Below are 26,506 nucleotides of genomic sequence, written 5' to 3'. Positions count from 1 at the left end.
AGAAGGAAAATAAAGAAGGAGGGAGGAAGAGAGACAGAGAAGGAAGAGGGGGAAGGAAGGAGGGAGGGAGGGAAAGAAGGAAGGAGGGAGGAAGGAGGGAAAAAGGAGGGAGGGAAGGAAGGAGGGAAAAGAGGGAAGGAATGAAGGAAGGAGGGAGGGAGAAAAGGAAAGAAGGAGGGAGGGAAGGAAGGAAAGAAGGAAGAAAAGGAGGGAAGAAAGGAGGAAAGAAAAGAAGAAGAGAGGGAGGGAAAGATAGAAGGAAGAAGGGAGGGAAGGAAACAAGCATTTATTAAGGGCCTATACTCCAGGCTCTTTGCCAAGCATTTGACAATTATCATCTCATTTGATCTTCACAGCAAATCTAGGAGGTAGGTACTATTATCATACCCATTTTAGGAAACTGAGGCAGGCAGCAATTAAGAAAGGGGCCCAGGGTTACCACAGTGAGGAGGCATCTGAGGCTAGGTCTGAGCTCAGGTCTTCCTGACCAGGCCCAGAGCTCCACCCAGTGCCTCAGGGGCAATCTGGAAACCAGGGGTTCAGAGTCACTGGGATGGGCATGTTAATGGGTGAGGAATGAGTTCAGGCAGGGCATCATCGTCCATGGGGGTTCGGCCTCTATCTTCAGAGGGTCCCAATCTATCAGCTACAGAGTTAGATAACAGTCATCTGTTATAAAAAGGGATAAGGGGTCACCACCCAGTGACTGAGAGTCTAGGCAAATCCTGTGCAAATATAGCAAGGAATACTAAGCATGACTCTCTCTAAACCTTCCTGTTAGGAACAAGCCACACTGAGGCTGGTCCTTTCCTCTACCCTGAGGGTGGGAGCCTGACAGAGGACAGAGAAACAATGGCCAGAAGGGGTCCAGACCTGATCCCTGAGATCCAGTAGGGATCCAGGAGATAGTTGTTAACTTGAGATTTATCCCCCAGAAGCTGGGGGAAAGAGAGGTCAAATGATACTGCTGCACCATAGGTCTGCAGGGTGCAAAATGCAGCAGCCTCTTTGAACAAGGCAAAAAAGCAGCTTTCCCATAGCATCCTGAAAGAGCCCTGGCTTAAAGGGCGGGGGATGCGGCATGTGGACGTGGGAAATAAAGCTTCCATAGGAATGAAGACAATGACTGACGCCTCTGAAATCTGCCAGGAAGCTGAGTTACAGGGAGAGGCCCTGAAGAGCCAGGGGCTCAGGTGCTCAGAGCTGACCCGCCTGAGGCAGAAAACAGTCAGGGAGCAGGTTACGGGGCCCACAAGGGCCTGCCAGGAGCCACTGGAGGAAAGGCACCCAAGGGGAAGGAGCTGATGGAAAAACCATCCCTTGGCTGCCCTGGCCCTGGCTAGAGCCTCCCTTGGCCAAGGCTGTAAGTCTGAGTGCCTATGCGCAGGCAGTGGGCTGCTTGCTGAAGTGTCTTTTGATTCTCTCTGCCTTCTTTCTGAGTATATTTTCGTAAAGAAAATGTTTTAGTGAGATTCGTGAGCATGGGTTCTTGTCTTGAGGGAATGCCAGGTACTAAAGTTCCCAAGTACCCCATGGGGGGAGCTGATGAGCCAGAGAAAGAAGAGGTCCCCAGAGAATAGACTTTGTATTAGGAGGGAACTGGTGACATAAAATGTACATAAAACCTGGCCTAGTCTTTTTTTTTTTTTTTTTTGCTTTTTGGAGGGGGGAAGGCAGAACAACGAAGGCAAGGCAATTAGGGTTAAGTGACTTGTCCGAGGGCACATGGCTAGTAAGTGTTAAGTGTCTGAGGTCAGATTTGAACTCAGGTCCTCCTGATTCCAGGGCCAGTGCTCTATTCACTGTGCCACCTAGCCACCCCTGCCTGGCCTCTTCTTTACCCACTGAGGAGTCGTTAATGAGGGTAATTGAAGATGGGCAATGAGGAAAGAGCAAGGCAGCAGGGACATCTGGATGTGATGCTGCTTTTTTGTGAAGAATATCAATTGAAATGCAAGGGGGTAGGATTTCCATGTGGCGTGTGTGTGTGTGTGTGTGTGTGTGTGTGTGTCCCCTAAGAATTAACAGTCTACCCTTAAACTGAAGAGGAAATCACTGCTCCCCACAGAGGAATGAGGACAGAGGTAGTCAGTTTTCAGAGGACCGGAGAGTTTGGCATTACTCCCAGGGTGACCTCTGGTCTTGTACAGTGTGCATATAACCACAGGGGATGATCAGTGGCTTGACAGCAATCAGACCTTGTTATTGTACAGCATAAGGCAATAATCATCAGTACCCCAGTGATTAAATAGAACTAATGGGAATTTATGGTTTCTCATGCAATCATTTTTATTATTGTTCGTGAATCTGAAATTTTTTTGCTGATGCTGGAAAAAAATTTTTTTCAAGATAAAAGACTGAATTTGTTCTACCTAGAATTAGACTCATATTTGGTAAAAATGTTCAACAACAAAAGGACTTAACTGGTTAAAAATCCTCAGCAATCTAGAAAATATAATTGGCCCCAAGCCACCCATTTCTCTCCTTCCTTGGTTCTTCTGACTGTACTGGGGAAAGGAGGCTGAGGAGTCTGGTAAAGAGGAATCAGGGATATAATCGGACTCCAGGATACTGAGGCTCATAGTTTGGCCTTGCAAACCACATCTTGGGCAGTGGCTCTGAACCATTTTGGGGAAGATTAACATTAAGGTTGCTAAGATCGCTTTGGGAAGGGATGGCCAGGTGGCTTAGCGAGTAAGAGCACCAGCCCCAGAGTCGGGATGACCTGGGATCGAATCCAGGCTCAGACACTTAGCACCCACCCAGAAATAACTGGCCGTGTTACCTTGAGCAAGTTACTTAACCCTGATTGCTTTAAAAAATATATATGTCTTTGGGAGTCTGGTGAAGCCTACAGATCCTTTCTCAGAATAATGCTTTTTAAAAATAATAATCATAATTGAAGGAAATGCTAATTATAGTAAGAGGTCAGTAAAAATAAAGATATACATTTTTTCCCCATCATCCTGGGCTTTTTCAGACCCCAGTGACCCCAGTGACCCCAGTAGTTTCCATCCTTACCCTGGGGTTGGGTTGAGCCGGGGATCTGCTTCAGGCTCACTAATGCCCTCCTTGGAAAGCATGGTTGACAGCAGTGGGCTTTGGGTGGGTTTGATAACCTGTCAGGGAGACATACAAAGATGACCAAGGTGCCCAGTGGAAGAGAGGTTTCACTCAATTTGATTGAAAGGAGACATATGAGCCAGGGCCTGAAGCCATCTTCCTAAAATTCAAATCTGGTCTAAGATACTTATTAGCTGTGTGACCCCGGGCAAGTCACTTAACCCTGCCAGTTGGCCTCAGTTTCCTCATCTGTAAAATGATCTGGAGAAGGAAATGGCTAAAGCACTCCAGTATCTGTGACAAGAAAACCCCAAATGAGGCCATGAAGAGTCGGGACTGGACCGAAACAACTGAGAACAACAAAAATCCTGGATTAAACAGGCAATTGCAAAGTTCATTGTTCAGTTTGTGACCTGAAGGTGAGCAGGGTCCCAGGACTCTTACTGAGGGGTGGCTTAGGCATAACCAGCCTAATTCTAAAGGTTTGTGGCAAAACCTGACCCACATCTTCAGGGGCTCCTGTGGGGAATCCATAGCTCCAAGCATGACTGATTTCTAGAGAAGTCAGTAGAGAAGCCTGCTGGAATGTCAAAGGGGGCCAGGCATCCGAGGAGTCTGTGAGTGCTAACCCCTTCTCTGGTCCCCACCTAACTGCAAAGGCAGTACTTCGGCCTTTTAGGGAAGGCTGCCCATCTGAACAAGGAGATCTGTGGTTGGGGAGGGACCGCGCTGTTGTTCAGTCACGGCCAACTCTCTGTGACCCCAGAGATCATACTGTCCATTGGGTTTTCTTGGCAAAGATACTGGAGCGGTTTGCCATTTCCTTCTCCAGTAGATAAAGGCAAACAGAGATTAGGTGACTTTCCCAGGGTCACACAGCTAGTGAGTGTCTGAGGCTGGATTTGAACTCAGGTCTTCCTAGAGCCAAGCCCAGTGCTCTATCCACTCAGCCACCTAACTTGGGGCCTGGGCGCTTTAGGCGGTGTTTCCCTCCTTTCCCCTCTACATCCCCCCCCCCACTCTCTCGGGAAGGACCCTCACCCACCTCTTCCGTATTACTAGCACACTCCTTCCCAGTGTCTTTTTCATCCTCGACAAAATTATAGGTCACATAGTAGCTATAAACAATGTAAGGACCTTCAATTGTTGGTTCTGGGTCCAAGAGAGAGGAATCCAAAACACCCGTGACACTCTTCACAGTCACTATTAAATGGGCTTCTTCTTCCGCAAACCCTGCAACGGGGAGGTGGGTGTCAGTCCGCAAAGGTCTGGGGACGGAGGTGTCTGCGCGGAGCCGGAGAAGCGGTCGGGAGCGCCCGGAAAGGGACCATTCTTCCTTCTTCCATCACCTATCCCCGCAAACGAGCCCGGACGCGGGAAGGCTTGCGGAGTTTGCGGCACTGGCCGCAAGGGGGTGGTCTTTAGTCAGTGAAAAGCCAACCAAGCGCTGAGAGGTTTCAAGGGATGTTTTCTGTGCTGCCTGGCCAGAATCTGGGAGTCCCCTCTGGATACGGAAGGGGGAGGCGCGGCTCGGGGAATTTGATGGAGAGTGGAAAATAACGATGATGATGAACGTTTATTAACATAAGCTCCCTCAGGCTTGCAAAGCTTTCCCAAGTATTATCCCCTTTGAGCTTCACCAGCACCCTAGAAGGGAGGTACCATTATCATCCGCATTTACGCACAGGGAAACTGAGGCAAGTAGAGGTTAAGTGACTTGCCTACAGTCACACGGTAAGGTCTGGGGCTGGACTTGCTCTCAGGTCTTCCTGACTCTTATCTACTGTACCAACTCACTGCCTCAACCTCTAAATTACAGGTAAATGTTTAGAGAAAGAGTGTGGGTTGGCATTCCCTCCTCCATCCACCTTACCTAGTTTGCAGCTGAACCCCTGGAACAGGTGCCTCTCTTCCAGGGAGACACTGATGTCGTCCAGCACATAGAGCTGGGGCAGGCAATCGATGGTGTAGCCTCGGTAATAGGGCAGCAGGGCCAGAGGGTTTCCCTGCAGCACCAGCAGCCTCAGCTGGGGAAGGGTACACAGGCTAGAAATCATGTATCGAAGTCCAGTCAGGTCATTGTAGCCCAGGTCCAGGGAGACCAGGTTAGGCCTAGGAGGTGAAACAGTCCAGGCCAATCCAATCAGTGAGGCGGGAGGACCTGTCCTGACACAGCCAGAGCCTCTCTAGGAATTCTGGTACCCGGTCAAGCAGCACTCCCTCAGCTCAATGTAACACTACATATACACCCAAGGTAAACCAGAAGGAAGCAGTGATTTCTAGTTACAGGAGTGCATGTGATATCCACGTGTACATACAGCAAAAATGAAAGCCCCACCACCTTTAATGCAAACTCCTCAATGGTGGGCTTTGTTTTACATTGTCTTTGTGTCCCTTGGTGCCATAAACACAGGAGACCCTAAAAAAAGTCCGGTAGGATTGGACTTAAATGGTGTGCCCAATGCCCCAGTCATCCCACCCTAGCTTGGATCATCTCTTGTCCACTTGCATCTCCAGCTAATGTCCTTTCTGCTGTGGTCTATAGTCCCTACCTCTCCCCCATTCAATCAACTCAAAAGTAACTATTAGCACTTACTTGGGTCAGTTCCTAGGGCAAGTGCTGGACATACAAGGGCTAAATGAAATCCTGCCTAATGTGCAAAGGATAAGTGATCTTGTTCCAATAGTTTGGCATTTAGCATATCATCCTTCAATTCACAAATCATCTTTATAAGCATATGCCCCATGTCCCCAGAAATGCTATAAACCATAGAGATCATCTGATCCAATATCCTTATTTTTCTAGACAAGAAAAGCCCAGAGAGGGGAAGGTACCTACCCTAGGTGACATTGATAGTAGCAGAGAGACCCCCAGACTGCTGTTCTACCCTCGGGGCTAACCCTGGCTTCTCCAAGTCAGGTGCACAAATTCCACACCCTTCTGGGCAGGCCCCACACCATCTCCAGCCCTGGCACATAGCAAGCTCTCACTCAACAAGTATTTGCTGGCTGGTTGAAAAAGACCAGAGAAGAGTCCTAATGAGGGCTAGAAGTTTAAGTGTCAATTGAGGATTCAGCAAGAAAACTGAATGTTGAACCTGGAGTCAGGAAGCTCAGGGTCTGAATCTGGTCTCAGACACTTACTAGCTGTGTGACCTTGGGCAAGTCACTTAACCCCTGCCAGCCTCAGTTTCTTCATCTTAAAAGAGGTCTAATAATAACGCCCACCTCCCAGAGTTGTTCTGAGAGTATGTAAAACACTTTGCAGACCTTAAGAGTTGTGTCAGCATTAGCTACCCTAGCAGCAAGTCAAACTTCTGGGAGCCTTTGTTCATCTCTAAAATAGCCCCATCGGACTCTAAGGCCCATGCTTCTACTACCCGCACCACAAAGTCTAGAGGAGTAAGCAGGTGGGGCTGCTGCCCACGAGAAGTGCTTACACCACCTTCTCTAAGCTAATCGAGACCAAGGTCCTCTCTGTCGATAGATGACAGGTCAGTCAAGGAGAATGTATCAGAAAGCCAAGAGGGCTAGTTTCTCAAGGGCAGAGCCTGGGGATATGGCAAAGATGAGACCAGAGAGAGATAAGGATGGGCAGAGGGTGGGTTTTCCCACTGACACAAATTAAAAATGAAACAGTACATTTTAGCTCCAAGTACCAAAGCAAAAAACCCAATGAACACATCCCCCACCAAAAAAACAAAACAACCCACCAGCCTCAACAGCAAGCACCTCATCTTTTACAATCACACTAAATACTAACAATTTCCCACAGAATAAACTTCCTCACTCTAATCTTTCCTTCCCTTTTATGACATATGTTCTTATACGAGGTTTATGAGGGCACAGGAACAATCAGTCATAGAGGTCACATTCTTAAAAAGAACAGGGGAAAAGGGGAGAAGAAGCAAGTCTACATGTGAGGTATATGTTCCATTTACTAAACTTTGAAATATACATATAGGTATATCTTGTACATGAATTATCTCTGGCTAACTCTGTTAACCAGACTGCCTAATGGAGGCTTCCTTTCTTAGCAGTTTTGCCAAGGCCCAAGAAAGGAGGGTTGGGGAACTTCAGTGGTTATAAATTGAGCTGTTCCATGGGAACCTGGGTAAATGATCAGCAGGAAAAGGGGAGGTTAGAAGTTATAGTCAGAGAGTGGGTTTGGACTCACTTGTAGTTTTCACTAATCAAAGTTTTTCTTCTTTTCTAAGAGCTTGGAAATTCAGTTCAACAGGTCTTTATTGAACATGGAGACTAGCCTTCCAAGGTCAATCTACCCTAAAAAAAATACTTGTCTGGTCACCTTTTTGATAATCTGGAAATGCAATTTCTTAGAATGTGGGAGAGGGGGAAACAGTGGTCTTAGACACTGGTAATTCTACCTAATGTGAGGCATCATAATTGCATTATTTGGAGAGTCCTTGGCAGGGTTCCCTTCAATAGCCTTCCACCACCATGCCCTGGGATTTCCAATTTTCCATAGCTGACCCACCAAATAGATAATAAATAAGGACTGACTTCGTGCAATACAACCATGAACACACAGTGTGCTCAATAAATAAGGAATGTATCAAACAAACAAGGATATGTAATATATCACAGCATCTTTCCAGGGGGAAAATAGCGAGGTATCTGATGTGATCAGTCAGAGAAATTTTTTCACAGTTACATCTGATATTGCTTTGTGGATTTCCTTCATTTGGTGGGTTGGCTGAGAAATAAAAATTTGGAGCCAAGAAGTAGAAACAGAAAGGCCAAAATCAAACTGCTTTATCCACCAAGAAACATCAACACCTGGTGCTTAATCTCTCCCGCTCTCCCCCCACCCCATCCCCCAGTTAAGAGGTCTTCAATTACCAGTAATTGGTGGTGATATATTGGCTTTCCAGGAAGCCAATAAGTTTGTTGTGGCCCATACCCAAATGCTGGAGGGCTGGAGGGGGGTGGGAGCAGAGACACTCGAGACTGGTCATTTCATTTCCATAGAGCTCCAGAACCTGAGTGAGGAGAACATCACAGAGGCTGTGACTAAAAGGAAAAGCAAACCTAAAAACACCTTCCTTCCTTCTTTGGAGATCCACAGAACTCAGGAAGGAATTTTTTTTTCCCTTTCTAATAATATTTTATTTTTTTCCCCAATTATATGTCAAGAAAAATTTTAGCATTCATTTTTATGAGATTTTGAGGTTCAAAATTTTCTCCCTCCCCTCTTCTGAAAATGGTAAGCAGCTTGATATAGTTTATACATGTGCCATTATGTAAAAATACTTCTATATTAGTCACAGTTATGAAAGAAGAAACAGATCAAAAGGAAAAAAAAACCATGAGAAAGAATAAAGTGAAAAAAATATGTTTCAATCTGCATTCAGATTCTGTCAGTTCTGTATCTGGATGTGGATGGCATTTTCCTTTGTAAGTCCTTTGTACTTGTCTTGGGTCATTATGTTCTTGAGAAGAGCTGAGTCATTCATAATTAATCATCACACAGTGTTGCTGATACTGTGTACAATGTTTTCCTGGTTCTGCTCATTTCACTTTGCATCAATTTGTACGAGTCTTTCCGGGTTTCTCTGAAGTCCACCTGCTCACCATTTCTTATTGAACAATAGTATTACATTATATTCATATACCACAGCTTGTTCAGCCATTCCCCAATTGATAAGCATTTCCTCAATTTTTTTACCACCACAAAAAGATCTGCTATAAATATTTTTGCACATGTAGGTCCTTTCCCCTTTTCGATGATTTCTCTGGGAGGGAAGGAAAGCTTTATTAAAATGGTCAGACCATCCTGATCCATTTATCCTATTATAACATTGTAGTAGAATTTGCTGGCCTGGGATACTGCTGATCAATCTGGCCATACTGCTAAGGGGACACTCATCCTTGGGCTGGTCCTCAATGACTGATGATTTGCTGACTGAGGCCCAGGAAGATCCTTCTGGAGAAGGAATATTTTCCCTGTGGTGATGTGTAAGAGTTGTGGAACCAGCCATTCTCCTTTGGTGAAGTTTTTTCCTCCCTTGAACTTTAGGAGGTGGGGTCTTTTCCCCTATCCTCACCCCTCCCCCACCATGTCTTATCTAGACTTTATAGCTCCCCCTTTAATCCCCACCATCCCCAACACCTAGCCTAGTTCTCTGTAAATAATAGCAGCTTAATAAATATGGATTGAATAAATGAATGTGTAACAAATTTTATTGGTTGGATAAGGAGGGGGACATTGTGGAGAGGGCTAATTGGAATTTGGGAAGAAAAACTTCCTATAGCTGGTTTAGAAGTTTGCTTTAATTTTGAAGGAAAATGAAAACTGGGGGTGGGGGTGGGGGTGGGCAGCACTCTGGCTGTAGGAACACATTTCTGGATTCTAGATGAGGCTGATCTCAGGAAGAGTCAAAGGGGCAAAGGTGGGCTGTGGGGATTTAGGAAGGCCTTCAAAATGGCAGGCAGAGGATGAACAAGCTCCGCCTTCCTCCTCAAAGCCCCTCCACCAGGGTCTGGCTCAGTTAGTATTCAACATGTTGCAGAATTGCATTCCTCACTGTCTCTTGGCACTTAAAACCAAATATTCTCCAGATTTAGCCTCTAAACTTGAAACTGGGAACGTCTTTCAAAAAGCTCACTTCTAGGCTCAGATTTAATCCTCACTCTCATTTTAAAAGACCCAGGGATCCCCCACTGGAGGTTTGCATTCAGCCCAGTGGTGCTGGCCATCCCCCTCAGCATGTCTGGAGCACAGCCTTCCACGGCTCTGACTGAAAGACTCGGAATGTTAGGCACTAGTTACCTTCAGAGTCAGGGGCAGATTCATGGGATCCACCACCCTGATTCGGTTGGCACTCAATATCAGCTCTTCAAGCTTAAGGAACTTCAGTAGGTCCTCATCAATGAGGGTGACCTGGAAGGTATGGGAGGGTAAGTGATATTCCCCAAACGCAAGCCAGGACCAAAATAATGACTCTAGTCTGGGCAAAACAGCATTCTTGTTCATCTAAGTGGAGTTAGGAACACGTTTAAGAAATTTCACAGAGCTTTTAATGATCCCAAGCTGCTTCCTGGCATAAAAACCCATCCTTTCAAATCAATTCTCCCAGTTTTGACTGTGTATGACTGCTACAAACCCTAAACAAACCCCAAACCAAAACCAACTAAAAAACAAAGAAACCAGTTTTACCACAATTGACAAGAAACACATAGAGGGTGAAAGTTGATTGTAGTGTATTTCCAGGGATAACCAATGTATAAGAAGAGGTACAAGAGATATGATTCAGGAAATGTATGATTTGAAAAGATGGTAGGAAATGCCCGCAGGCCCCCCATGGAGAGCCCTAATGTTAGACTGGTACCCACAAAATCCCAAACAGCAGAGAAGGCCTTTCTGCACAACGGCTGATCCTTTAAGACAGGGGCTCTTAACTTGGGGTCTGGGAACATCTTTTTTTCCTTTTTACATTTTGACAACTGTATTTCAATATAATTTGTTTCCTTTGTAACCTTATGCTTTATGTGTTTTATTTCATGCATTTAAAAACATGATTCTGAAAAGGGCTTCTCTTGAAGGAAACTGTGACACAAAATGGGTGACAAAGTCTTGCTCTGGGACCTATGGGAAAATAGATACAAGAACTTCCTAGAGAAGGCAGGTACAGAAGAGTTGTGGCCTGTGCCAGTGGACGGAATCCCAGCAGCAATGAAACCACTGACAGGGTCATGAAGGAAACATTGTGGGCAATTCAAAGGTCTCTGCAATAATGAGATTCAAGCTCTGACTCACATGGTAACTCACCATGTGACCTTGGGTAAGTTTTCCCACTTCTTTGGGCCTCAGTTTCCCCATTTGCAAAAGGAGAAAATAGGACTAGATCAGGGGTTCTGCCCTTTTTTTGTGTCATAGACACCTTTGGCAAGTTGGTGAATCCTACAGAATTGAGTTTTTAAATAACTGAAAGAAATGCTACATTTCAGAAAGCAGGAAAAAAATAGACACATACACAACATATGCATGACTGTGTGCATCTATGCAGATATATATGTGTACACACACACACATATATAAACCTATACACTGGTATATGGCTATATCATTCAGTAGAGATACCTGCCAACCACGTTCATGCGACTCCTGAAATCTCTGCAGAAGCCCTGGACTAGACAACGGCAGGATTGCCTTCCAGGATTCTGTGACTTTCCCCATCGACCCAGCCAGGCCTCCCCCAAGCTTTAGCTTTTGACAGATCCATCAGTTTGCACAGTTTTGTGTGTTTTCTCTGTCCGTTCTTTTGTGTTTATAATCTTAGGCCCCTCGTTAAGCTGTTAAGTTCCTCACAGGCACTGCATGATTCTCTCCTCCTCAGCTCTATGTAAAGTGGAAACTTTAGTCTGACTGACCTGGCCTAGGTGTGTCCTGAGTACACTTCTATCCAAACCGGGAAGTTTCTGGGGTGGGTGGGTGGGGATGGGGGAGAAGGGAAGGAGCAGTTTCCTGGACAGTGAAAGGCAGGGGAGGGGGCCTGTCTTTCCCTAGGACTAGTCCTCATTCAGTTTCCCTAGATACCTTTTTCAAAAACATCCCAGTGACTCAGAAACAAAATAAAGTTGTCATTAATTTAACTCCAGGCCACTAAAGTCTACAAGCGCAGCCCTATTCCTATACAACCAGCATGGATTTTTCATTAGCAAGTGTGAAAAATGTCCCCTTCCCCACAAGGCTGGGCTATATAAGCCAGGACTGCTGATCGGGTGGTCGGGAAGGAGTGGGGGCAGGGATAGGATATTTAACTGAATCCCCTCCCAGGGTCAAGGGGAAAGACTCATGAAGAACAAAGCAAGCAGCTTGTTCTCCTGGGAGAGTGGGAGAAGGTGATCAGACACTTCAGAGATCAGTGAGTCCAACCCTTTTATTCTACAGAGGAAGGAACAGACCCAGAGAGAAACGACTTCCTCAAGATTATAAGGGAGTGAAGAACAGCCGGGATTCAAACCCAGCACTCCCAGAAGAGAGTTGGAGCTTCCTCTGTTTTTTTTTTTTTTTTTTTTTTTGCTTTTTGGAAGGGGGAAGGCAATTGGGGTTAAGTGACTTGCCCAAGGTCACATGGCTAGTTTTTGTGTTAAATGTCTGAGGCTGGATTTGAACTCAGGTCCTCCTGACTCCAGGGCTGGTGTAGAGCTTCCTCTTACACCAGCCTGTTATGTTCTAGGGAAATCCTACTCACTCAACTTGGTATCCACATTATTTGCCCCTAATCCAGCTTTCCCAAGTTCACTCTACAGGCAGAATTAAAATTTGGCAGTTCTAGGCTCTCTGGATTCTTGTTCCTTTATTTCCCCCTTTGTCCTTCATCTCACCAATAATTCATGGAAGAAGGAGTGCCCCCCCCCCAATATTAACCTCTACCCCCTGATGCTTTTCCCTTTCTCCAGCACTTACCCCCTTGTTCACCAATCGAAGCGATGTGAAGTAGGAGAATAAGAAAGCATCTCCAATGATGAGGGGATTCTGGATGGCCAGTTCTCTCAGATACTGTTCTTCCATTGTTGAATCCTTGTGCTGAGCCCAGGGAGACTTTGTACTTCGTACCAGCCTCAGCAGGCATTCCACACTCTCCTCTTCAGGGGGTACATTTTCTGGCATTTTAGGGATCTCACCTTTCCAAGATTTCAAGTTTTGAGGGGAAAAACGGATTTTGTTCTGTAGGAGGAAGACGAGAGTTCATATAAGTTTAAACCTATATTCGACAAGTATTCATTCATCCAACAAGTATTTCCTGAGAGCCTATTGTGGGAAAGGTCCCATGCTAGGCATATGGTTCCTGCCCTCAAGGAAATTTAAGTCTAAGAAGTAAGAAAGCCACATTCCTAAATGACTTTAAATAAAAAGCCAGAGGAGTTCTGCTTAAGTAAAGAGGATTTCTCTCTAGAAACACCAGAGAAAAGATATTAGAGTAGATGCTAGAAGTAGAGATAAGCAGATAAGTAGAGAATGGGTGAAGATAAGGGGCTGCTGGGCTTATAAGGGAAGGAAACTGCATGAGCAAGGACAGGAAAGCAAAGGACCCATTCAAGAAACTGTACAGCATTTTGACTGGATTACAAAACTTATCTGGTGATAGTTTGAGATGAAGTTGAAAAGGGGGGCAGAGGCCAGACCTTGAAGGTCAGACTGAAGAGTCTGGATTCCATTCTATCCAAAGGCAAGCATGGGAGTACCTGGGGAAGACATAGGGCAATAGTATACAGGAGGCATTGAAGTAGGGAAACGGATAATTCAATTAAAAAACAGCAAACATTTATTAAGCGTCTACTAAGGCATTGCAAGACAAAAATGAATCAGAACCTGGGTTCAAGGAATTTCCATTCTTGTGGAGGGATATAACCTCTGGAGCCTAGAATAGTCAATACCGAGTTCTTTTCAGTGAGCTTTGGAAATTCTTTTTCCATCTGGGCAATTCAGCTTTTTAAGGCATTCTTCTCCTCATTGGCTTTTTGGGCCTCCTTTGCCATTTGAGTTAATCTATTTTTTAAGGTGTTTCAGTCAGGTTGCTGAGTCTCTTTTCATGATTTTCTTGCATCATTCTCATTTCTCTTCCCAATTTTTCCTCCACTTCTCTCACTTGATTTTCAAAATCCTTCTTGAGGTCCTCCATGGCCTGTAATCAGTTCATATTTTTCTTGGAAGCTTTTGTGCAGGAGTTCTGACTTCATTGTCTTCCTCCCATTCCATGCTTTGATCCCTTTTGTCCCCCAAAAAGGAATCTAAAGTTGGATTGTTGTGCTTGCTTTGCTTCCTTTGCTTGCTCATGTTGCCACTCAATTACTTGACTTTTGAGCTCTTTGCCACAGCAGAACTCTGCTTCCAGAGGGGAGAGCTTTGTCCCAAATCATTGGGGTTTTCACAGCTGCCTGAGCTATTAGGAGGGCACTGTCTATACAGCTCCCACGTACTGTGGCTCACTGGTCACACACTTCAAGACTGCCACCCAAGACTGAGATCCAGATCCAGGCAGGTTAAAGCAAGATTATGCTCTGAATGGTTGTTTAGCCCCTCTATGATCTGGGAGCTCTGAAACAGCCACATGGAGGCAGCTGCATGGCTGCTTCTTGCTCTGGGGGCAGAGGCTGGACCGCACCTCCATCCCCCCCAGTTCCAACAGAGTTCCAGGATGCCTTCAGTGGGAGGTTTATTTCTCTCTGTCACTTTGTGGGTTCTGTAACTCTAAAATTTGTTTAGTCATATTTTATAGTTATTTGAGGTGGTTATGGGGGGAGCTTATGGAGTTTTCCTGCTCCTCTGCCGCCATCTTGGCTTTGCCCCTCTTAAATACTGAGTGATAGCAGAAGGGGGAGAGCATTAATGACTGAGGGTGCCGGGAAAGACTTTGATTGTAGGTGACACCTTGTATGGAGCTTTGAAGGAAGTTAGGAATTTTATGAAGCAGAGATGAAGAGAGAGAGAGTGAATCCCAGATCCAAGAAAGGAGCGTACTGTGCTTGAAGAATGGTAAGAGGGAAGAGAGCAAGTCTGCCTGGGAAGTGTGTGAGAGCCAACTGGTGATGGACTTGAAATGCCAGGTTGAGAAACCTGTCCTAGAGGCAACAGAAAGCCACTGACCAAACAATTTCTTGTGTTTTTTTTGGTTGTTTTTTGAGACTGGGCCTCACCTCTCTCACCAGGCTGAAACCCCAAAAGCTACTCCTGGGCCCCATCCCACTATGATGATGGAGAAGTCAAGGACCACTCTAAGTTTTCAAACAGGGATGACTGGACCAGCAGGGTAGCAATCAAAATTTAGAAAGGAAGAGCCAGATGCCAGAGTTGTTTCAAAAGAAGAATCAATGAAAATTGCCTAGTAATAGGATGTGGAGCATCTGGAAGGGGGAGAAGTGCAGGTTTCATGACTGCTACCATGAGCAGAGAGAAACGAGTCAGGAGAAGTGCGACCTGACTGCCCATACGTAGCTGTGCTGTTGTTCAGTCATTTCCCAGTCGTGTCTGACTCTTCATTTTTGGGGGGGTTTTCTTGGCAGACTTGGCAGACTGGAGCGACTCACCATTTCCTTCTCCAGCTCATTTTACAGATGAGGAAACTGAGGCAAACAGAGTGAAGTGACTTGCCCAGGGTCACACAGCTAGTGAGTGTCTGAGGCCAGATCTGAACCTACAGCACTCTCTTCACTGCACCACCTAGCTGCCCCCATAGTTGTTAATGGTTTCAAATAGTCAACTGAAAATAAGAAGTGTAGCACTATGATCCCTTTGTATCTTATATATCTTTGTATGTCTGTCACTGCTTGGCACACAGTAAGGGCTTAATAAATGCTTGTTTGTTGATTATTTCTGTTGGAACCTAAGCGCAGGTTCTCAATAATGTTTATTAGACTGAATATATAGGTACCTTTCTCTGAAGCAGGTGATCAGAGTGATATGTACTACATATGTACATATCCACATACTACTCGATTGCAATTTAAGAAACAAACTGAACGTTTTCATATTAAAAGTAAAGAATTCTTCACTTTAACCAAGAAATGCAGATGAGGTAGATTTTAACATGAAGATAGCTACAAAATTCGGTTTTCTTACTAAAAACAACTGTTTGTAATAGCAGCCTACCAGTACTTGTCTCGAAAGATTATCTGGAGATGAAGACCTTCCTATCATCAGTGCAGAATTTTATCTGAGCATTTTGTAGGTGGTTTACAACTGAAACACGTTATAGAAACATTTAGAAAAAAAAGAAGAAAAACCATTCTTAGCAGCACTTTGTGGTGGCAAAGAACTAAATACAAGGAGATGCTTGTCTATGGGAAATGGCTAACCAAATGATACAGGAATACAATGGAATGTCACAGAGCTATAAAACAGTGTATGATAAATACAGAAAGTATGGGAAGACATATGGGCTAATGACAAAATGAAGTAAATCAAGCCAGGGAAACAATACAAACATGAGTATAATAATGAAAGAACAGCAGCAAGAAAAGAAACTGGATAGTGTTTGACAATGACCAAGCTTGTTCCTGAAGGAGGAATAAGAAAACGCATCCCCTCCCTTCAGTGCGGAGGTGGCAGCCTATGGATACGCAGTGTCACATATACTGTCCTATCTGACTTTGGTGTTGATGACTTTTGCTCAATAGCTTTGCTGCAAGGGATAGCTCTCTTAGTAGGAGAAGGGAGAGGGATGTGCTCGGAAGAAAAGTTAATGCAAAACCAAAAGATATTCACAAAATTCAAAAAACAATTAAAAATATGTGTACGTATATATGTATGTAGTGCATGCATACAGAATGCTGCTTGCTCCAGGTGGAAGCAAAATACCTGATCTTTTTCGTTCTCTTATTTGATTTTATATCCTCTTTACCATTTTTCATTCCAGCTGGTACAATCCATCCTTATAACCTGACCATTGTATAATGTGAAAGTATTTACAGATCCTATACTTGATTATAAGACGCCATGGGGGGGAGGGGAAGGAGGGGGACAAAATGTGAAATTCAAGGAATTGTGGAATTGAATCCTGTAACCTAAAAGGAAACAAACAAATTAATAAATTAAAAATTGAATAAAAAAAAAAAGAATGCTGCTTGCACCATCAGACCACAGGCTGTCAGACAGTCGTTATCTGGGGTTTCACTTCACCGGTTTTTTTGTTGTTGTTGCAAGGGAGGAGATCTATCAAAAAGTGACTCTGGAGGAAGCTGGGTGATGCACAGAAGGACCTGAGTTCAAATACAACCTCAGACATTTGACACTTACTAGTTGTGTGACCCTGGACAAGTCACTTAACCCCAATCGCCTAAAAGAAATAGTGATTCTGATATTTTAAAAGGCATAATGAAAAAAAAAAGAATAAAGGATAGAAGATCTTCATAGCAGTACCATTTATTGTAGCAAACCACCATTGGGGGAGTGGCTAAACAAATTATGGCATATTAGCATAAAATAATATTATTGTGCCATTAGAAATGACACATATGAAAAATTCAAAGAAGCACGAGGAAACGTACATGAACTGACAAAGAGAAAAGTAATTAAGACCAAGGAAACTATGCTCACATTGCTGTAAATGCAAGGAATACAGCAAGAACAAAACTGAACACCATATCTAACTGTAATGACTAAGCACGTTCTAGCAGATGAGTTGAGAAAAAGCACTTCCTCCCTCACACAGATGTGGAGCATCTCCTGTGATGCCAGATGTGGTCGATGCATTGGGTGGTTTGGTAGAACAGTCTTTTTTCTCCTTTTTTATTCTTTGGTATAAGGAAGAGCTTCATGGGTAGGGAGAAGAGGAGGGGCATGTGGAATAACAAAGTTGACACAAAAACAAAAGAAAACAGTAAAATATTCTTTTTTTAAGCAATTGGGGTTAAGTAACTTGCTCAAGGTTACACGGCCAGTTATTTCTGGGTGTGGTGCTAAGTATCTGAGCCCAGATTTGATCCCCAGGTCATCCCAACACTGGAGCCGGTGCTCTTGCTGAGCCACCTGGCCGTTCCTAGTAAAATATTCTTTAAAGAAAAGAAAGGCAAGAAAGTTAGTCAATAGTCAGTTGATATTGATTGAGTAGCACATGGGAGCCAAGCAATGGAAAATGCCCAAGAATTAAAAGTCATGATTCCTCCTCTTTGGGGAGTGTGCATTTTGGCTGAGAAATGTAAGCATGAAATAATTACAGAATCAGCCTTAAAATACTACCCTCAAATTTCATCAGGGCATAGAATCTCAAAGGTTTTACCAGCAAGGCCAAGTTGTACCAAGCTGAGAAAGCTTTGGGTATGATTCTGTTGACTGACTGTGTGTCTACTTTTTTGAGAACCAATCTAGCTAAATCTGAAGAGGTTCATCATCGGATGGCTGTCTGGAGGGGGATGGATTTTTTTTGGCCATGGTAGCTCTGGAATGCCATCTACTAAAAAGAGGGTCACTATCTGCATTGGAAAATCTCACACACACACACACACACACACATACACACACACACAGAGATTCCTGACATATTGAAGTTATTATAGAGTGCTTAGGAAGGAACATATGAATGAACCCCAAATGACTCCATAGATGGAAAGAGAGAGAACTGTCTGTTCCAACCATGTGATGGACTATCAAATTCACAACTTAGAAATATTCAGCAGATCATGCAAACAGGTCTGGGCTAAAGTTTTCCTGAGCCTGCAAAAGGACTGTACAGTGTTGTGGTACCTGGAACCCCCCAATCCTCACCTAGAAGAACTGGGAGCATTTCAAAATTATTTCAACAGACCTTCAAAGAAGCTCTCTGGGGGTAGAGCCAAGATGGAGGAATAGCTTTTATGTCTCCCTCCAAAAAACTCTTCCATACAGATCTAGAAAACACACCTGACTGAATCCTGATGGGGAAATCCAGGGAGGAAAAGTCACAGTGTGTCATTTTCCCAACCCAGGTCAGCCTAATGAGACAGAGAGATCTGCAGATGCTGGGATCTGGCCAAAAGCAGCCATTCAGAGCACTTTAGCATCCACTAAGAGGCTCCTTACTAGTGTGTGTGTGTGTGGGGGGGGTGTATGTGTGCAAGAAGAGATACTAGACCTAGACCCATACTAGAGACTGGAAGCCATCTGGCAACTTTGTCACCTACTACCCAGTTCTAGGTCACAGACACAGGATAGAATAAAGAAGAAACTTGTGTACTCGGGGTGGTGTTCAGAAGTAAGGAACAATTGTACTCCCTGGGTGGTGTACTGAGAGTAACAAAAAGCAGCAATATGACTAAGACCCCAGGAGCACAGTGGTGGCTCAGGTCCAGCTTCCAGCCTAATCTGAAACCTACAGAGAAATAACCAGGACAGGAATCATAAACCAGAGGAAACCTAGAGAGTTTCCCAGATGGCCAGTAATGGCTAAGTCCAACAACAGTCTCCTGTTTCTCGCACCAAACCCAGGTCTGGAACTTTCAGAGTTCAGACCAGGAGAAAGCAATCAGACTTTACCCTAAATCAGAACACTAAGAGAGCACCGGAAATTTGCAGATCCCCAGCCTGAGATGTGCCTGACGTCCTAGAATAACACAATGCTCAGTATTCTAAGGGAGCAGCAACAGGACCAGCCCAGACCCTCTCTCTAGGAGGGTAGACCATGGCCCTACCGTAAACTCCAAAGGCAAGAAGAATGAGAAAACAAAAAAAGAATCCCACCATAAAAAGCTTTTCTGGCGGCAGATATGCTCAAGACACAAATCCCAAAGAAGAGAACAACTTTTAAACATCGACAAGCAAAACCTCAAAGAAAAACAGGGTTTGGGCACAAATTTCACTAGGATTACTGGAATAGTTGAAGCAAGAGTTTAAAAGATAGAATTTAAATGCTTTTATAAATGAAAATAGAGTGCTAAAAGAAAAAATGGAAAAGAAATGAAAACTATGGAAGAAAAAATTGGGAAGAGAATTAACAGCTTGGCACAAAACCTTGGTACAAAAAATACCGAGGTATAAAATTTGCCCAAACAACAAACTCCTTGAAAATGGGAATGGACCAAAGAGAAGACAATGACTCCATGAGACAACAAGAAGTATTAAAACAAAGATAAAGACTTTAAAAATAGTAGAAAGTGTAAGGTATCTCATAGCACCAAAAAAACAAAACAAAACAAACAGAAAACCTCAACCCAGAAAACAGATCAAGGAGAGAAAATGTAAGAATCATTGGACTATATGAATGCCATGACAAATTTAAAAAAAGAGCCTAGACATCATATTTCAAGAAATCCTAAAGGAAAACTGCCCAGATTTCTTATAACTTATAGGGGAAAGTGGAAATAGAGACAATCCACAAATCACCTCCTGGAAGAAACAGCAAAATGAAAACTCCCAGGAACACTGTAACCAAAATCCAGTCCTTCCAGGTCAAAGAAAAGCAAAAAAAAAAAAATCAAATCACAATTAGGATAACATATGATTTAGCAGCTACCCCCATAAAGGAAGAGAGAGCTTGGAATAACATATTCCAGAAGGTGAAGGATATGGACTTACAGATAAGAATAATTTACCCAGAAAAAAACTCAGTATAATCCTACTGGGGGAAGAATGGATCTTTAATCAAATGGAGGACTTCAGAACATTCCTAATTAAAAGGCCAGAGATGAATAAAATCTCTGAAGTTCAAACACAGGAGTCAAGAGAAACATAAAAAGGTAAATGTGAATCATAGCAATCATAAGGGACTAAGCAAATATGGACAGATGATATATGTACCGCCTCTTAACCCCATAATCACTAAGGGTCGAAGTGGGAGTCTAATTAGAGAGAAGGCCTGGGAGTGGTTCTGTTATGTCTTGATGATATTAAGAATCTTAAGGGAAGAGAAGAGAAGAGGAAGACTATGAGGGGAAGGGAAGGGAAAGTCAGGGTACAGAAGTAGGATGGATGCAAACAAGGAGGAGGAGATGAAGGCCACCTGACACCTGACCACATCCCCTCTGGACTCTCAGAAGAGTGATCCCCACACTCACTCTCGTCCCATTCCAAGTCATTCTGCACAAGGCTGCCAAATCGACATTGACCTCCCCTACTTCCAGAAGCTTCAGTGATCCCTCCCTGCTTTTGGGTTAACATATAAACTCCTCTCTCTGAAAATTAGGTCCTTTCTATCCTGGGGCTAGATAATTTTTGACTTGTCCTGGCAGCCCTTTCCATCCTTGTTCAAGCCCCAAACAGTACCCTCCTAGCAACACCCTTCTCTGCCTCAAGTCCAATCGCCAAAGTAATTTTCCTGAAGCACTGAACAGACAATGTTGCTCTTCTATTCAAAAAGGCTCCAGTGGCTGCCTACTGCCTCTAGGATAAACTACAACTTTCTCTTGTAGGCACTTAAAACCCTTCACAAAAGGGCTTCTGACTTTCCAGACACATTACTCATTAGCTAAGCTGGCGTCCTTGCCCTTTGTAACCTCAAACATTCTAGCCTTCTCCTGTGCATCTCTATGCCTTGGCACAGGACGTCCCCCTATGCCAGAAATGATCAGAATTTTTTTTAAATCCAGAATCTTCTCATTTTTAAAAATTAAATCTTATGTTTATTTTTAGTTTGCATCATTCATTTCCACGAGACTTTGAGTTACAAATTTTCTCCCCATATTTCCTCTACCCACCACCCTGAAACAGCAATCCCACTATATACCGCCTCCCCCAATCTCGCCTATATCCTCCCCCATCCCCCTCCAACTTTCCAGTAGGGCAAGATGAATCTCTATATATGGTCGGAATTTAATATTACCAACTACTAAAAACTTAATTTTGAATTCTTGTGATATATCTTTTTTCCTTTTTTTAAACATTCACCTTTTGGAAAATTTTGAGTTCTGAATTCTCTCCCTCCCTCCCACCCTTCCCCACCCATTGTGAAAAGAAATGTAATATCAATTATGCATATGAAAGCACACAAAACATATTTCTGTATTAGCCATGTTTGTTGCCCTCCCTTCCACCCAAAAAAAGGAAAGAAAGAAAGAAAGAAAGAAAGAAAGAAAGAAAGAAAGAAAGAAAGAAAGAAAGAAAGAAAGAAAGAAAGGAAGGAAGGAAGGAAGGAAGAAAGAAAGGAAAAGAAAAAAAGAATATACTTCAATCTGTAGTCAGGACTCCATGAATTCTCTTTGATTAGGTAGATAACATTTTTCATCATAAATCCTTCAGAACTGAATCACTATCAATCAGAAAAGCCAAGTCACCTACACTTGTTCAATGTACAGTATTGCTACTATTGTGTTCAATGTTTTCCTGGTTCTGTTCACCTCACTCTTCATCATATAAGCCTTCCCAGGTTTTTCTGAAACCATTCCCCTTGTCATTTCTTATAGCAGAATAGTATACCATAACTTGGTCAGTCATTCCCTGATGGATAAGCATCCCCTCAATTTCCAATTCTTTGCCACCACAAAAAGGACTAATATAAATATTTTTGTACATGTGGGTCTCTTCCCTTTTTCTTTGATCTCTTTGGAATACATTCACTGGGTCAAATGATATGCATAGTTTTATAGACCTTTGGGCATAGTTTCAAATTGTTCTCCAGAATGTTTGGACCAGTTCACAACTCCATTAATGTGGGGTGGTGTAATGGGAATGCAAATTTGGAAGATCTTCCCTGCCCCTAGGCTAAAGTGCACCTGAAGCCTGGGGTGGGAGGCTTGTTTTTCAGTAGATACTTTTTGATTGGCCAGTGGGTCAATAAGGTTGTTACATTCTCTGAGCCAGGAGAAGGCTATATAAGCCCTGATGTGAGGCTTTGTTTTGGGGGCTCACTTTGAGAAGTGTTCTGTGATTTGATATGGATTCTGGGAAGCCGTTGTCTGGAGCCCCCCCGGCTTTGAAAAACCCAGATGTTGAAACCCAGATGTTGACTGGGTATGGATGTAATGGTTGGACAGTTTGGAAATCTGTCTACTTGATCTGTTTCTCTGTCTTGATAATTCTGTCTGTATACTCTGAAGTTCGGGGTGCTGACCTTTTTCCCCTGAACAAGGTAAATGATATATGTCTGACTGATTAAAGTAAGCTTGTTAACCCATTTTGAGTTGCTTTCCTTTAACAAAGCAGATCCAAGAACCTGTGCTGGCAGCAAACCCTGAGGATGCTTGGGGTGCTTGCTGCTACAGGTGGCCAGGTGGCTCAGTGAGTAAGAGCACTGGCTCCAGTGTGGGAATGACCTGGGGATCAAATCCGGGCTCCGATACTTAGCACCACACCCAGAAATAACTGGCTGTGTAACCTTGAGCAAGTTACTTAACCCTGATTGCTTTAAAAAAAAACAACAACAAAAAAACCCCCCAATGCATTAATGTTCTAATTTTTCCACATTCTCTCAAACATTTGTCTTTTGTCATATTAGCCAATCTGATGGGTGTTTGGTGATACCTCCGAGTTGTTTTAAGTTGCATTTCTCTAATCAATAGTGATTTAGAGTATTTTTTCATCTGAATATAGATAACTTTGATTTTTTCATTTGAAAGCTGCCTGTTCATATCCTTTGATCATTTATCTATCAATTGAGGAAAGACTTGTACTCTTATAAATTTAATTTAGCTCTCTGTGTCTTTGAGAAATGAGGCCTTTATCAGAGAAACTTGTTATAAATTTCCCCCTCCCCTCCAGGTTCCTGCTTTCCTTCTAATCTTGGCTGCATCAATTTTGTTTGTGCAAAAACTTTTAAATTTGCTGTAATCAAAATTATCCACTTTATATCCCATAATACTCTCTATTTCTTGTTTGATCATAAATTCTTCCCTTATCCATAAATCTGGCAGGTAAACTCAATTTGCTCCATCCATGCTCTATCCATTTGCTTATGGTATCACCCTTTATGTCTAAATCATGTATTCATTTTGTAAATGAAGCTTTGTAAAATGGAGTTTGTTACCATACAGTTCAAAGTACCACAATCAATGCTACAAAGGAAATTATCCTGGAGATTTCTGCAGTGATTACAACTTTTTTTTTTTAACTCAATTTCTACCTCTTAGAATCCTCAGCTTTTTTCAAAGTTCAGCTTCAGCACGCCCTCCTTCCATGACACCTTTGCTGATTCCCAGCCGCCTGCCCCCTGAAATCACCCTGTACTTTGTATACATTTAATTGACACTTATAGGCACAGAGAGAATGCAAGCTTCCTGAGGGCAGTGACTTTCATTTTGTCTTTGTATCTCCACAGTGCTCAACATACTATTCATAATTATCTGTTAGTTCAATCATTAACACAAGCTCTAAACTGAGGCTAGGAGTGCATTCTTGGGATTTACCAACTTTATCCCTCAGCTAGACACCTTTCTTGGAGTTACAGCTTTATACTGAGACCATCAACTCTTCCCTAAAGCTAAGAACCCTTTCTTGGTTTTGGGAGCCCTTCACTGGTCCCAAGACCATCTTTCCCAGGATAGGAAGCTCTATCCCGGGGTCAGGAATCTTTTACTCTGATTTTACCCTCCATTCTTCTTCTTTGTTTTATCAGACAATACTGGAGTATGGACAAAATTGTGTACTAGAAAATGGGAGTCCTCTCCTGGAGTTATGAACTCTGTTTTGGGCATGAGAGCTCTTCCCAGGGATTACAAGCTCTGTACAGAGCAGAAAACATTTCATCAGCCCTAAAAAGGAGCTTTTTTTGCTAAGGCTGGGAACCCTATACCATGGTTCCAGGCTCTATACTATGGGAAGCCCTTTTCTTGGGCACAAGCTCTATTCAGGGGTGGAAGCTATTTAAGGCTGCAGGATGGCACTAGGAAGGTAGACCTTCTACCAGGGTTGCAAGCTCCCTAATGATCATGGAGTCCTTCTATAAAACCAGTCTTTGTGGCAGGGCTGGGAGACCTTCCCTAGAGGTCACACACTTTGTAAAGGGAAGGGGGTCCTTCACCATCGTTACAAGCTTTCTCAATACTAAGGCCAAGAATCCTTTACTCACAAGCTTTGGAGCTAACTGTCTCTGGAGACTGACAGCTCTTCCCTGGGTTCTGTACAATGCTGAAGCCTTTCATTGGTTCCAGGAGCTCTCCAATGTCATAGGTGGGGGAGAGAGCCTTTCACTCTGGTTACAAACTCTGTATTGGGGCAAGGGGCCCTTCCCTCAAGTTACAAGCTCTGAACTGGCCCTGGGAGCTTTTCATTGTCCTAGAGTGAGGTGGGGAGGACCTTTACCCACACTGTACTGGAGGGCAGTCCTATCCTATCTAGGGTTACCAGCTCATGGCTGGGGCTGAAAGCCTTTCCCTGGGTGGGCACTCACCAGCTTCAGGGACCCTTTACCAGGGTTACAGGTTCTATCTCCCTTTGGTCCAGGAAGTGCAGAGCCAAGAGCCCTGCCCTAGAGGACCTTCCTGAGACAAGCTTGGGGGACATTTAGGAAAAGGGAATAAGTCGGGAGGGGACCACTGGCCTAGAGGACCCTTTACCAGGGGGTCTTCAGAAGCCCGTCCCCCGGCGAGGGTCTTCCAAGACCCCTCGTGCCGGGGCGGGGGTCCAAGGCGCCCCTCTCCCAGGTCAGCCCCCCCTTTTCTGCTCACCCAGCTGCCCAGACCGCACGGGAACTCGTGCAGACACAGCCGTCGAAGGTGCTCCTGGAAGGCCTTGCTCACCGTCACAGTCCCCGGCTCTGTCTCCATGGTGGGGAGGGGGGCACAAGGGGCACAAGGCCCCGAGGGGGACGGGACCTGAAGGGTCAAGAGAGTGCAATTCTCTGGATAGGGAGTGGGGGGCGAGAGGTCCGGGGTGAGGGGAACCTCAATAAAAAGGGGGGCCTGACAGGGGTGGGGCTTGAAGGGAATCCTGCATGGGGAGGGGGCACGAGGTCCAGAGAGGGAAAGGGGGAGAGGGGCTTAAGGGAAAGGGCAGAACGAAGCCTGGGGGGGGGGGGGGGCGAGAAGCCCAACAGGGGGGGGGGCGCGGGGCCTTAGGAAGGAGGGGTGCCTGAGGGGGCAACTGCAAAGCTTGGGACCTAACAGTCTGAGAACTGGGGGGAAAGGCACAGGAGCCCTTGGGTCCAGGAGGGAGCACGTTGCCAGGCAACAGGCAAAGCGTCGCTCATCCCCGCCTCCCTTCTGGCCCGCGCTTGCGCAGAAGCGCTGGAGGACAGCACGCGGGTAGGCGCACAGCCCTGGCCGGCATCCTCTGGCTGAAGGTCCTGGATTGCAGAGCTGCGAACAGGAGCCGCTGATCCCTCCGGAGTGCTGCTGGGGTCACAGTCCCTGCCAACGCACCCCTAGCCGTGTGAGCCTGCCTGAGCCTCAGTTTCCTTGACTGTAAAATGTTGAATCATCTCAACCATCATTTATTAGGCGGCTTCTACGTGCCAGTCAGTAAAGAAGATTTGTTGGTTATTTATCCTTAATCCTGTATATATAGCTTGTTTGGACGTATTTGTTTGCTCGTTGTCTCTGCCATTAGGTTTTAAGCAATTTGAGGGTAGTGGCCTTCTTTTGTCTTTGTGTGCTCAGTAGTGCCAAAAGCAAATATGTACAGACAAGCTATATGCAGGTAAATAACCCACAGATGGAAGGCACTAACATTAAGGGGCATTCTGAAATGCTTCCTTTAGATGGGATTTAAATTGGGACTTGTAGGAAGCCAGGAGCAGAGGAGAAGGAAGAACATTCCAGCCATGGGGGACAATGCCCAGAGCTCAGGGATGCAGGGTCTTGTTTGTGGAACAGCCTGTGAGGCCAGGGTACTAGGCAGAAAAGAAGGTGTCAGGGAGTAAGGTATAAGGAGATGGAAAGGTAGAGGGGACTGGATTATGAAGGGCTTTGAAGGCCAAAGGGAACATTTTATATTTGAACCTGCAGGCAATATTTTTTCTTCTTTTTTCTTTTTTTGGAAGGCAATTGGGGTTAAGTGACTTGCCCAAGGTCACACAGCTAGTAAGTATTAAGTGTCTGAGGTGGGATTTGAACTCAGGTCCTCCTGACTCCAAGG

General features: G+C 44.4%; 1 protein-coding gene across 1 annotated transcript in view; it reads right to left on the bottom strand.

The window, feature by feature from the left end:
* Nucleotides 1–25,197, bottom strand: part of LRRC43 (leucine rich repeat containing 43) — a 34,392-nt gene extending 9,195 nt beyond the window's left edge. Inside the window, exons 1-7 of the mRNA XM_069081602.1 lie at nt 25,099–25,197; nt 12,497–12,757; nt 9,857–9,967; nt 7,927–8,066; nt 4,937–5,175; nt 4,109–4,296; nt 3,022–3,119 (exon numbers count right to left, since the gene is read on the bottom strand). Coding sequence (XP_068937703.1) covers nt 3,022–3,119; nt 4,109–4,296; nt 4,937–5,175; nt 7,927–8,066; nt 9,857–9,967; nt 12,497–12,757; nt 25,099–25,197 — 1,136 coding nt within the window. The remainder of the gene's footprint in view (nt 1–3,021; nt 3,120–4,108; nt 4,297–4,936; nt 5,176–7,926; nt 8,067–9,856; nt 9,968–12,496; nt 12,758–25,098) is intronic.
* Between the last annotated feature and the right edge of the window lie 1,309 nt (nt 25,198–26,506).

Source organism: Petaurus breviceps, unplaced genomic scaffold (genome assembly GCF_028583685.1).
Source record: "Petaurus breviceps papuanus isolate PSGF00001 unplaced genomic scaffold, PetGlider_PUasm1.0 99, whole genome shotgun sequence".
Taxonomy (NCBI): Eukaryota; Metazoa; Chordata; class Mammalia; order Diprotodontia; family Petauridae; genus Petaurus; species Petaurus breviceps.
This window is presented reverse-complemented; position numbering and strand designations above follow the sequence as displayed.